The 14,349-nt window shown below is 37.2% G+C and overlaps 1 protein-coding gene across 1 annotated transcript; it reads left to right on the top strand.

The window, feature by feature from the left end:
- Window positions 1-6,716: 6,716 nt before the first annotated feature.
- Window positions 6,717-8,539, top strand: gpr25 (G protein-coupled receptor 25). The gene has a single exon (XM_066673071.1). It carries the CDS (start codon window positions 6,782-6,784, stop codon window positions 7,898-7,900), a length of 1,119 nt encoding a protein of 372 aa, XP_066529168.1. The 5' UTR covers window positions 6,717-6,781; the 3' UTR covers window positions 7,901-8,539.
- Window positions 8,540-14,349: the final 5,810 nt, after the last annotated feature.

Raw genomic sequence — 14,349 nt, 5'->3', positions numbered from 1 at the left:
TGGAAGCTTCAGGGAAAACCAGAAAGGTATAAAATAAATAGCTGAATTCAGTTTCATATCAGAGAATAGTTAGGAGTGAGTGATGAAACATGATTTAATGAACCGTTCTGAAGGCATATAACCCCCTAAATTGGTTAAAATCCAGCAATGCCCCAGTGATACTGCTGCAGACATTCTTAAAGTAGCCTAAGAATGAAGCACTGCTCTTTTCTGTGTGTTCTGATTTATGTATCAGGCTCTTGAAGGGTCCTCCTCTGTAACTCCATTCCAGGGAAGACACTCGAAAACAAGGGGAAGGGGTAAACAACTCTCTTTTACCTTTAGACCCAGTAGTACATTTAGATTGACTTTGTATTTATTTACAACAACATTTGGTTTTGTTTGTTTTCTACACATGACCATGCCTTGGGACCAATAGCTACTCGTTTTCTTTTCTGATACAACAAACCCTTTTGAATTTAGAAGACAGTTACAAATATATTTAAATTTCAATAAATTCAGCAATTTCCTTCTGGGATCAAAGTATTTCTGAATCTAAATTAACTGTTAAAATGATCTCTTTTTAGTTTTAATTTGCTGTTCTGTTGGTTCAGCACATTCACTGCTTTTCTGTTCTTCATGTTTTTCGACTTCAATTTTTGCATTTTGCAAAAAGCACAGACTTTTGTTTGTAGTTGAATTCTTATTTTGTAGAATTTATATTTTTAAAGGTATATGATTAATTAATCACATCTAAGCATGACACTCAGCTTTCACACAATAGGTGTTTTAATGCTAAATTTTAAAATTGAATTATTTTTGTGTAAAATAAATAAATAAATAAATAAATATGAAACCCGACGAACGAAACCTTTCACGAAGCAGATGTGAAAGTGAGTTTCACCAGGCCATAAACATGTTCCATAGCTAAAGTTCTGTGCCATACTTCCTTCCTATTCTCATTTATGGTCAAAAATGTAACCTGATTCCGGAAGTGTTTGCACTGAGTGACAAGCTGACACACACAAAAAAAGACAAATTCCCTGTGCATGCATCTCTCTGTTTAACCTTTTCAGATTTAAAAAGTGCATTAAAATGACACATGGAAAATCACATCTGCAAATAAAGACCCAGGTTGTGCATTGCACAAAGCAATAGAGTCCTGTATTTTCTTAGCATTAATCTGTTGGATAAACACCAGATTTCTGTCGCAAGCAACTGTTTGGGACTAAAGCTCCACATAGCAACACCAAAGCAACCACCTGGGATATCTTAGCCACCACCTGAAGTAATACTGTTACTGCCTTAGCAACCACCTAAACCACAGCTAACACCAAAAGATGCTATTAACATGATAGCACCAACTTAGCAACTCCTTAGCATCCAGGGGTTATAACAGCAGTGGCCAAAACAACCAACCAGATCCCCAACCAAACTTTCCCACCGGAAAAGCTTAACCGCCACTAATATTTTTACCTGTAACATTAATATTAGCAGTAATTTATACTGGATCAGAATGAGTTGCAATAATTTTTGGAGAATGTAAATACTATTAAAATTGTGTTCAAATATAAATATACATTGACATTAGCCTAGCAACTGAGCAGCCACCTTGGATAGCAGAGTAATGGCCTAGCAACACCTTATGGTGCTTTTCCACTGCATGGTCCCTACTCTTCTCAGATCTTTTGCAATTTTATAAGGCAATTTTGTTCTCTGAAAGAATAATATGCAAAATGAAATGCAGATTTCCAGCACAAGCTAGGTGTTTGATAAATCAGAAAGCTACAGTAGCGATCATGTAAATATTACACCATGGCTTCTATTTTTTTTTTAAGAGTTTCAAATGTTACTTGAATCGGTGGCTGACGAAAGACTCCAACATGAGGCTGACAGTGCAACAAACAATGAAAACTCTACTTATCTTCCTGAGCTTGCGTGGCAAAGTTCAGTCCCAAACAAACAACAATAAGAAGAGTAAAAAACGGCTTAACCATACTTCTGTTGTTGTGGCTTTCAAAGCCCACAGTTTCTGTTCGACACAACGCTGTGTGGCCTCACCCAGGAGCCTGGCAGTATCTTAGAGATGACCTATAATACTGTAGCAGTGGTCTAGCAACATCTTAGCAACCACATTTTATACTTTTACAACTGTCCATCAACACCTTAGCCACTAATACTTCTCATAGCATTTAACAACATTCTACCATTCACTCTAGATTCCTTAGCAACCATAACAATACCATATCATAACAATGGTCTAGCAACCTTTAACAACCACCTGGGATATCGTAGCCAAATTAGCATCTCATTTGCCAAATTATCAAAAACATAATTAGCTGCTTGTTAAGTCGACTTAAAATTCGTTAACAAACTTTCCATTAACAGTTACTATATTAATAAACATTAAGGTGTATAAGTCATTGTCACAAATGTTTTATTACACATTTTCAAATGATCAAGTTTGACGTGTTAAGAGTTGTTTGAAACATGAAAAACAAACCGTGATATTATTATGATCAATTTATTAATATTTAAATATTAACATATAAACTCACACATCACCAAGTGCCAGGACTGAAGTCTAATTTGAAAATGACATGTTCCCAAGTACACGAGGCTCTAAATGATTTAACTAAATGATTTTTTTCTCAAGGTGTTATTCACTTGAACCAAATTTGAACTGAAAATGTCATTGTTGATATTTTTAACAGCAACAAATATTTAAAACATTGGGACAGGGGTAGTTTCTGCTTTCTACTTCTGCTGACAGTTTCTGATAATTTTATGAACTATTTACAGACACCGAGTTTTGTAAACACATTAGATCCGTTTCAAGTACAGACACAGACTGGGGAGGTAGCAAAGATTTGGAAACATCCTCAATTTTATGAAGTGTTTTATGATTTAAAATTGTGAACATGGCCTTTAAGTTGACCTCAATGTCACAGGATTCTTACTCTGGCCACTTGCCTCCTTCTATGCGTCATTTCAGAATATCAGTGAGTGGTCCTTTAGCATGGCATTCAGATTACTTTTCCTGCTATTGTGTGTGGTTCTAGGCCACATTAAGTGGCAAAAGAGAATCAAGAAAGAAATCCACTATTCAACAGAAAAGGCTAAAAATCATATTTGGAGGCAGCACTGTGGAATAAAATTTTAATTCTTTTAAAATGAATGCACCGTGTGCTCCCAGTTAAAAGGAATATTGCTTGTTATTAGTTTACAGGGTTAGGGCTATGAAATTTATTACTGTGTGTGTGTGTGTGTGTAAGAGCAAATGGCTTGGAGTGGCTTGCTAAACTATACATAGAGGCTTTGGAGCAATGTGCTGCGTCACGCTGGAGAAGCAGGTAGCGTCTCTGTCACAGCGTACCACAGTAAATGATAAGCAGTCCAGAAATGTCACCCCTGAAAATATTTATATAACTGTTTAGCAGACCACACCTTAAATCAATCAATCAATAATAGCAATATATCTAGAGGGAGCAGTCACCAACAGAAGAGTGGGACTAGGACTCTTTGCAGCCTAGTCTAGTCCATCCAACTTATTACATTACCCCCTTTTCCAGAGGAGGGGAACCCTGGAGCTCATACTGAGCTGCTCTCCAAAGGCTCCTGAGGATGGGAGGTACAGATGAAGGCATGAATAGATGCTCCATACAATTGGAGAAACTCTGCAGCCAAATATACACCTGCTGTAAGAAAAATAAAATCCCCAACCCAACGATTTCCATTATCAGCGATAGAAATCAGGCAAGGTCTAAACAGAGCACAGAATAAGAGCTGCCAGTGGGCGTGGGCAGACAAAACTAAACTAAAATTCCCCCAACATGTTTTTGTACCAGCCTGCGTCCTGACATAGATTTAATGTCAGAGATGACAAAGCTCCTCATCATCACGCTGGATCCTTGTCATCTCTGATCACAGAGATATGGAAAGAACGTTTAGAGAATGCCATTAAACACAATACAGTACTGAACCCCAGAGGACAAGCTGCTTTCATGTGGAGGTGGTGTGCAGAGGCTTTGCTGGGCAGTCACTCGGGTCATATTCTGCACCAGGCATCACAGGTGAGAGAAAGAAAAAGCCAGTAACATCAAGGCAGCAGCGAAAAACTCTAGACGTCCCTGGAAAAAAAGATCAGACCTATGGGAAGAAACATTGAGAGCACAAGCTGAGGCCAGGTCAACCACAGCTGGGTCACCTTACTGTGGGTGTCTGATGCAGCAAGACCCGCACCACTGAAGAACCCCAGTTTCCTGATGTACACTCAGTGAACCTCAGAAGATACTGTTACTGACTTAAATGTGGAGTTGACTGAATTAAATTGCAGATTTTAAATTTTTTTCTCATTTGTACAATTCATTTATTAAATGGTGAAGGTCAGAAAGAAAATGATAAACATAGGGTTTTAACAATGTGTCATTTTAACAGGTTTACATCACGATTCTAGTTCACAGAGCACTCGAGCACCAAAAACAGAGAGAGAATGTCTTTAATGTTTTATTTAATGCTGCTGAATTTAAACTTTCCACCAAGCTGTTAGTTCTTAACGTCAGAAAATAACACACAACTGTGATATAGCAGCAGTACATGGAGTATACAAACATCTAATATACACCAGTCATTTATTAAAATATGAATAAACATATTTACTATATTTTTAAGAATATAAATGTGAATATATTTGCAAATTTCTCTCTTTTTTTTTTTTTTTTTTGATGATGTAGCTGATGTAATCTTTCAGCTGCTCACCAGCTAAGACTCTCTGTTTAAGTGATGTTTTATTTTTGTTTGTTTTATAAGGCACTGATTGTTTTAAAGGGTGATGGGTGTGCAGTAGTTTTGCCAGTAGCCTGTAACTAAGGAGCCGTGCTGTGGTAGTTCATCTAGCCCTTTCCAGAAAAAATATCTTTGTATTATTTTCAGTAAAATATAGGGTTTGTTATTTGTATGTTATTACGATGTCTTAATTCAAATTGTGCAGTGATTTTTGAATTTTGGAAGTGAGGTTTGTACTTTTATTTCTCTCATTTCGTATTTAATATTTAGAATTGTTCTGTATTGTGAATCATTTCTGGTGCATTTTAAAAATAAAAAAACTAGCATTTCAGAGAAGGAATGGAGTCTCGATTTTGACCAAAACAAATCTCTTTTAAATAAAACAGTGACTTCTGCTTAACGACATAATTATTGCAGGTTGAGTTTAAGCTGGATGTTATTATTATAAATTAAACCAGATTTATTTGTGCAGTGCTTTTTAGAACTGATGTTGTCACAAAGCAGCTTCACAGAGTTCCAGTGAAGACAAACACCAAACACAGAAAGAGAATGTCTTTAATGTTTGATTTAAAGTGTAGTGAGAGATGATTTGTGCTAAAACATAGATGAATAATGTGGCTGAAAAAAAAATGTTATGCTAATTAGTATATTTCCCTCCAAGCTGTTAGTTCTTAATGCCATTTCTCAAAAGTACTCTCTAAGGTAAAGTGTAGTGATGTATTACATGCAGATTTGTTGCCTAAATTAGTTCAAAATGACAAAATTAAAAATGCATAAATATAGTAACTAACATATAATTCAAGCCGGCTTCTAATTTCACAACAATTCGGTAAAGGACCTGAGAACGTTCAGACATTATGAAAGAATCCACTGTAAAATCTTTCACTGTAAATTAAATTTAAGAATTAAAGCTGCTGTAGTGGGGGGTATTTCCTTAGAAACAAACTGAAAATATAAATCTACAATACACATTATTGTAGCTTACATGAATATAATATTGTTCCCCTGTGGCTTTAAAAAGTCCTATCCTAAATGGCTGATGTTTTCATATTACAGTAAGAAACAGTAACATATTACAGTAAGAAATCAAAAATGTGAAAATAAGCAAAATAGATCCATGAACAGAACAGAATGAACAGAACCAATATAAAGAGCTGCACACGTCAGTAACTTTTTGTTCCTCTGAAATCCATGTGAAAATGTGTTCTTATTTCAGGTTCTTAGCCCTTAGTTTTTCGGCATGTTGCCAGTGTCTCTACGTAAAGAGTTTCACTCTTTTTAATTTTGCTCCTGATTTGTAAGAACAAAAACCCAAGTTGCCTGCACAGAGTGCCAGTCTTACAGCAGAAAATATCAGGAAACCACAGTGACAGTTTAAAAAAACCCTCAAAGCCTGAGTGCTTAATGCTGTGGCACCTCTGTTTAAAAAATGCAAGAAAACTGCTGCGAGCAAATGGTTCCAAATGATGTGTAGGATGTTTGTCCAGTGTCTTTGTGTCATCAATCCTACATTCTGTTCACTGATTATATTTCTTCTGTCGCATCGTTTGTGTGGAGGTGAATAATCATAGTCTTTAATAACGTGGACTATGTATCTATTCCTAGATGCAGAACATATCTCTTTCTTAAAAATGTTTTTAATGTGCATCAGTTTGGTGATGCTTTATAAAGTTTGGAGAATGCTTTTAACTGTTGCTCTATGTTGCTCTGTAACAAAGCAATGAATGACAGAACCAAAGGTGTTTATTTTGTTTTATTCTGTAGTAGCGCGAGTGCAAACACAAGCAGCTATTTTAGTGATTCAGACACTTTGTGGCAAGCCAGATAATTTCCTTGACTTTGACTCTGTAAGACAGATACTTCAGAGAGGCAGAGTGATGTATCAGGTCAACAGAAAGGAGAATCTGCTGTTGCAGTTTGTGGTTTGGAGCATGTGACTGAACAGGTTTTCTTTTCTTTGCCAGTCAAATGTACTCAGATGGCAAGCAGCTCTTAGACAGTGCTCTACCAGACCATAATGGACACCACAACAGAGGGACTCTACGATGATGAATACGATTTTTCCTTCAATGTTACAGATGACCCAGCATCTTCAGAGAACTTCAAGGAAAACCAACTGCTCTCCATGTCTCACATCTACATCCCCATGATGTACTTCATCATATTCTTTGCTGGATTCTCTGGCAACCTGTTTGTGCTCATAGTCATTGGCAACAGACACAAGAAAAACAGACGTCTTGTGGACACCTTTGTGTTGAACCTGGCTTTGGCTGATCTGGTGTTTGTCCTCACCTTGCCTATGTGGGCTGTCTCGGCCGGGCAGCACGACCACTGGCCGTTTGGGATCGGCATGTGCAAGATCAGCAGCTATATCATCACCGTCAATCGCTTCTCCAACATTTTCTTCCTCACCTGCATGAGTGTGGACCGCTACCTCGCCGTGGTGCGTCTCATGGATTCAAACTTTCTCCGCAGCAGTAGGTGTGTGCACATCACCTGCGTCGTGGTGTGGGTGGCTTCTCTGCTGTTGGGCACGCCGTCCCTAGTTTACAGGGTCGTGATTATAAAGAGCGACGATAGTGGCTCCTGCACAGACAACCTGGAATCCCTTTTCTTCAGAGCCATGATCCTGCTGACGGTCTGCCTCACCTTCATGCTGCCGATGCTCATTATCACCTTGTGCTACGGTTCCATCCTGATGAAACTGCGCAGCCACTCTGTCACTGCTGGCAACTCACGTGCTGAAGCCCGCCGCCGCCACTCACTCAAGATCGTCTTTACCATCATCACCGCCTTTCTGGTGTCCTGGCTGCCCTACAACGTGCTGAAAAGCATCCAGGTGATCTCCAAGATGAGCAACGCTGAGCTGGACCAGGACACTCATATATATTTGGCTCGAGGCCTCGTCATCTCCTCCTGTCTGGCCTTCGTCAACAGCTGCGCAAATCCAGCCATCTACCTGTTTCTGGATAAGCATTTCAGACGGAGCGCAGCTGCACTGTGCATGAACTGCCTGAGCTATGGAGAGGCGCAGAACAGCTACATCTCGTCCAATTCCATTTCAAACAGCACCATGGAGAACCTGGGAAGCACAGCAAGCCGAGGGCGTCTCTTCTCCCTTACCCAGAAGAACTGAGCGCCTGTTTTCAGCTGTGCATTACTGCTTTTTTATGCATTAAGTCTTATTCAGGATGTGGTCTGCAGTAAACTGATTTAAAGGTATTTCATTTAATGCAATGAGTAAATGTAAATGTAAATGTATCATGTCTAACATCAGCTAAAAGAACTGCATTCACAGAACCTCACTGTAATCCGTTCCTTTAGATGAGAGTGTGCTGTTTTGCTGTGAGTCAAAGATATAGTTTTTCATTCTGTTTATTTAGTCATTACTTGATGAAACCTATTTACAACCTTTAAATGTTGTTTTTGACCTTTGTGTCAACTTTTGTGTTTACTTTTGAGTTAGAGATTAGTGCTGTATTATATTTTCTTGTCAATTGTAAGCTGTTCTATGTGTTTTAAATTTTAAATTGAATTTATAATGTGTCAAATATATCTTAAAAAAGCATTATAACTCAGGGTGTAAAAGACTGAACTGACTGAACTGTTTTTTAAGCTGATTATTCAAATGATTCAAAATTCACAAAGTATAATGTGAACATTAAACATGTTTGATGTTTTCATACTGTCTTTTATTGTCTCATCACTACTTACATCGACTAAACAGTGATATTTGAACAGTATGTATCTGCTATTCTGACAAATAAAATCACCTTTAATGCATTTAATTCAATTATATTGGTGTTTTTAAATCAACAAAACAAACGACTGTATTCTGATAGTTTCAACGTCAGACCTTTTGCGTGTTTTGACAAAGGGAAGCGCTGCCCTACCTTGACGGTGCTGTTTCAGGTGAACGGGCTTGACACTTATTTCTGGACATTGACAGAAGTGTGATCAAATGAAACTTTTCTAGTAGTACAGTACTAGACTGGCACAAAAACTTTTCTCATGAGAACTTGAGTGGGCAGATGCGAGACACGAGAGTTCAATGGTTCACACTTAGCCACACAGCTTTTCTGTTCCCCTTAGAAATGACTCACACAGCGGATTTAAGAGACAATGCTTACCGTATGTGCAGCGTGAACTTTGTCCTAAGTCTCAGGTCAAGGCTGGAAATCTGTTCTCAGCCCATAATCAGACTGAGGCACATATAATGAGATAAAAGTACTCACTCATCTCAGTTAGAAATGATTCTAACAGAGAGAAGGGATGTGATTATTAAGTCTGTTTACCATTTAAAACAATGTAAATCACACAAATCAAACAAGGAAAATGTGGAACGCTTCAATCAAAATTAGAGCTTACTTTAGTCGAAAAGATGTCTACACACACTTGTGGTTGCAGAAATTAATGAGAAGTTAATATAGCTTTGATTGACTTTGGCACATCTGTGACCACAAGACTCCCCCAGTTTCTCACAAGACTCCAGTTCGTTGCTGTGGTGGTTTTCTTAGCCGTCGAAACTCCCTTTGGAATTCAGACTGGCATCTCGTTATTTCACTGTGTTCAGTTTCATTGACCAGTTCTCCTCTGTCCACACAACACACTCCTCACAAAGTCCAGACCAGTCTTTTGAGGAGAGGGTTGGTTACTGCTAAAGGAGCATGAGTGTTAATGCCAGACGAACAGAGGTTGTCAGATAATCAGTGGAATTAGCATTAGGTTCCGTATTTGCACCAATAACTGTGAGGTGTTTCAGAGTCATTTACATTTAAAAGAACGGTTTGTATTGTGATAGTTTTAAAATCATGAAATGTCACATACATCTCCTCATTTACTACTTTAAAGCAGTGATTTTGAAATTTAGGAAAATACGTTTTTTATCAGTTTTTTATTAAATGTACTAAGTCGGTGATGATATAAAAACTGGTTTTGCGATTACAATCACCCTGGAACACTTTTTCTAAAACATAAACCACAATGTAAATGTAAAGCAGAGAAAACAGTGGTTTGGGTTTTTACAGCCTTTCAATGAAAAAAAAAACAGGATTTTATTGTTACCTTGTTTTGCAAAAAGAACATGCACCGAATGAGTTTCTGATGTAACTTTAAAACAGGTAACACATGCCATTAGATTACACATTTGGGAAAAGGCAGAAATGGTAGATTATAGATAGCCTCTGAGTCAGATCGAGGGCTGTTGAAAAGTTCAGTGGTTCGTGCTGTTGGCACTGGAGTTTTGAAATGAATAAAGTCAATTGATGTGAGTTACCAGGGGAAAAACATTTTGGTTGGCAATTTCATTTTTGAATTCAGTAAAAGGGTCGGCAAAAAAGCTGCATATTTCCACTTGCTAAAAAATGATTATATGTTGTTTTTATCTATTTATTTCACTAATTCTTCATTCCCTATAGCTCCCATTCTTCTCTGCTGCTTTAGTTCATTCTGTAAGCTAAATGTATTCAATATGCTATAATAAGTTTATAATTATAAATGTGGTTTTATTATTACAGAGATTCGTGTGACTGAATTATATAAAGGACAGCAGCTAAGTTTTTACAAAAACAATTACTATACACAAGTCACAAATGTGTGGGCAGCAGTTCTCAGAATAAAACTTCAGACGAGACATGCATGCCACTCAGTCACAAGGGACAGAGCTTCTGAGGGAAATCTAAAGAGAAAGAATATGTTCATATGCTCCATAAATGTTTAAACTTTAAAACATTTTTACAAAATCAAATAAAACGGATTTTGATTTGGTTCTTTTCTCTGTCGCCAGTTGCTCTTGGTTTGGTTGTGAATGCTCTTTACAGACTGTACATTTACATCATTCCTCTTTCTTTCTGTGCAGTGACCTGCTGAAATAAAACTGGTATAGAATGCTTTAAAGTTCATTTATTTCTCATACCATTTGTTTTGTATTTTATTTTACATTCAAGGAATAAAAGAGATGCTAAATTTGAAATAAATGTAGATACTTTACCCTACATCCACCCCCTCCCCGCCCCCAAACAACATCCGGAAGTGAAACTTGTACACCATGTTTCCTCAGTAGGTTTACCAACTCACAAACATTAGAATCTGTTCAGTGAAAATCTGCGCGTCACACAGGAAGCTGAAAGAGCCATTTTTGTTATGGATTTGCATTTTCTTCAGGAAGTGCTGTTTGCTATTTTATTTATTTATTTATTACACTAGTGATTAATATTATACAAACATTTTATTGAAAAGGGCTCATTGTTTAATACTGTACACTAAATCATATTAATGTTTTACATTTTTATCTTTTTGTAATTTCTATGTATTTAATGTGGCTTGTTCATTCTCTTGTTCATTTTGTTTTTCTATTTCTCTCTCACTCTTTCTCTCTCCCTTCGTCTCTCTCTTTCTTTCTTCTCTTTTTCTTTCTCTCTCACACTTTTTCTGTTTTTCTCTCTCATACTTGCTTTTTTCTTTCTCTCTCTCTCCTCTTTCTCTCCCTCTCTTTTTCTCCTCTCTTTCTCTCTCACTCTGTCTCTCTCCTCTCTATCTTTCTCTCTCTTTCTTGCTCTTTTTCTCTCACGCACTTGCTTTTTTCTTTTTCTTTCTCTCTCAGTTTTTCTCCTCTCTATCTCCCTCTCTTTTCTCCTCTCTTTTTCTGTTTCTCTCACGCACTTGCTTTTTTTCTTTCTCTCTCTCCTCTCTCTTTCTCACTTTTTCTCCTCTCACTTTCTCTCTCTCTCTCTTTCTGTTTCTCTCGCGTGCTTGCTTTCTCTCTCTCTCTCACTTTTTCTCCTCTCTCTCCTGTCTCTCTCTTTTTCTCCTCTCTCTTTCTCTCCCTCTCATTTATTCTGTTTCTCTCTCTCTCTCTCTTTATCCTCTCTCTATCTCTCTCTCTCGCTCTTGAATGCCGAAAACACATTTAATTGTATGTTGTACAATGACAAATAATTGCACATTACATCATTACACTACATCGGCATCTTCAAATGCACACACAGGCACCAGCAAGGGTATAAACACACTGCCACTGGACACACAATGTCTGAACGGTCAGTTACACATCACTACCTGACACATCTGAGCAGATCCCAGACGGTTCGAAGACAGAAAAATGCTACATAGCAAAGTGGATAGTGGCAGATAAAGGTTTGCTGGAGGAGAACTAGGGAATGTGCAGTTTGTCAGGTTTTAGACCAGGCCTCACAGGCCTCTTCCTGTGAAGTTCCAGTAAAGGGCAAAATGCTACAGCATACAAGGCCTTTAGTATAATTATAAGCTTCCAGCTTTGTGGCAGTGGTTTGGAGAAGGCCCACTGTTCAGAATGACTGCCTCTCTGCACTCATAGTAAGGTCCAAAGAGATTTGGTCTGATGAGTCTGGAGTTGAGGAAATCCAGCAGCCTGCACTGAGCCCTAACCTCAGCCCAAGTGAGCACAGTATGAACTGAAATGAACAGTGTGAACTGCAAGCAAGACCTTCCACCTATGAGGTGGTCACTGTAAATCTCAGTTCTTTGTCTAATTAACCTTTAGGCCTAATATTGTACAGAGTGGGTGTAGCCCAGGAGCACTGTCTAAGAAAGATATAAAAAGCCTTCATTAACACATGCCAAGGTAAATAAAAATATGCCAAACCACTGCAGCCTCTTGAATGCTTTGTTAAAATTCATTCATTGTCTGTAACACTTATCCAGTCCAGGGTCATAGTGGGTCCAGACGAGAACACACTCCAGAGGTGTCAGTCCATCACAGGGCACCACACACTCACACAATTATGACTTACACCATTGGCTTGAATCCACAATCCCAGGAAGCCGTAGTTGTGTGAGTGAGTCATTAATTTCTAACATTAAAAGTGAGCAGAAATCACAAAAAAAAATGAAATTCACTTAAAGAAATAAACCCAAAATACAAAGTTTAAAAGGGAGAGTAAGTACCAAATGCTGAAAGGAATAGTTAGTAAATTTCATGTATTCTTTCATGTATAGCAAGTATTTCATATCTACCTTTGACTCTTTGTAAATTTATGATAGCGTTTGAAGTATTTTAAAACAGCCTTAGGTTTATAATAAAACTCTTAATATATTTTTTTGGGACTAAAGACATATTTATCTAGTTTTAGAATCAGAATTGTTCACCATTGTTTACCTGTTAAACACATCTTTGTCTGATTAAAAATACTGTTTTTCCATTTTCCCCATGGCCTCAGGACCTTGCTGTACATATGTACACTTCACTTCTAACTTTAGCCCAAAGTATTAAACTCAACTGTCTCTTGCCTTTGGTGGTGTTGAATATTGTAATGAAACTGTAAATAAATCATAAATGCAAAGAAAAAGTGCAAAAGTTATAAAGATTCTGTTAATAATTCAGTTAAATACTGAATCAAGATTACATTTATTTTTGATCCTTGGAGCTTTTTCACAGTAATTCCATGTAGAAACACACAGAAAACTCTACTGACATCTAGTGTTACCTTATTTTAATCAAACTAGTCTCACTCACTCTCACACTCTCAAAAAGGTACAATACTGTCACTAAAGCTACACAGTGTGAATGTAGTTTTTAAAGGTACAGCAGTGAGGTTAAAATCCAGTTGTGTTCCCTAAATGTTCTTTACATTCTCGTCTCCAGAAGGAAATGTGAATATTAGTAAGACTTCATTACTGAACAAAAAACAAACAAACAAAACATATACATCCTGGAGATTAAATGGGTGAATAAAATAATCTAAAACAAGGTACAAAAATATACCCTATTTTAAGGGTAATTTAAGGGTACCAACAAAGTAACAGCAAAAGTTACAACCACCGTGACCTGTTTCTGATCGTGCAGATTACTATCTACTACATTTACAAGAACAGTTCTCTATCATTAACCTTTAACATAATCTCTTTAACCTTTAATGTTCCCAGTTTTATTTTCTGAAACATATATGTTAAATATCATTTTTATTCCAAATTTTAAAATGTGACATATCACAATTAAATAATAATTTAAAAATGCATAAAGACCAGTGATGGTTGAATGTTATATACAGGTTTTGAAGCGTCCTGGCCTTTTGAAGCGTCCTTTGTTCCTAAACATTACAGAATGTTGTTAAAGTGATGATGCGACATAACGGTAAACACTGCCTCTGTCCCAACTTTTTTTGGAATGTGCTGCAGGTATCAAATAGAAAAATTTTTCCAAAAACCATACACTTTCTCAGATTCCACAGTTTTGTTTGTGTATGGTTTTCAATTGCATTTAGAGTTTAAAAAGTGTGCATTTACCACTGTGCATTGTTTTAATTTACATTTTGCACAGTATATAAACAGTTTTTGGAAATGGTTTTGTAAACTGGTTTAAATGAAATAAAACATGTTACATAAACCCTCTGGGGATTAAAAGCAATTTTTGCAATACTTGTTTTTCAAAGGCGTAACAATAACCGGATGCCTTAAGCATTATTTTCAACACTTGGGTAAAATTCTTTGCAGCCAGTGGACATCACCAAATGCTGAGCTTCCTCACTTGAAATATTTTGTCAGGCCTTTTGTGCAGCCGCCTTCAGTTGCTGCTTGTGTGTGAGTCTTTCTGCTTTCAGTTTTGTCTTA

The sequence above is a fragment of the Hoplias malabaricus genome, chromosome 5, assembly GCF_029633855.1.
Source record: "Hoplias malabaricus isolate fHopMal1 chromosome 5, fHopMal1.hap1, whole genome shotgun sequence".
Classification (NCBI taxonomy): Eukaryota; Metazoa; Chordata; class Actinopteri; order Characiformes; family Erythrinidae; genus Hoplias; species Hoplias malabaricus.
This window is presented reverse-complemented; position numbering and strand designations above follow the sequence as displayed.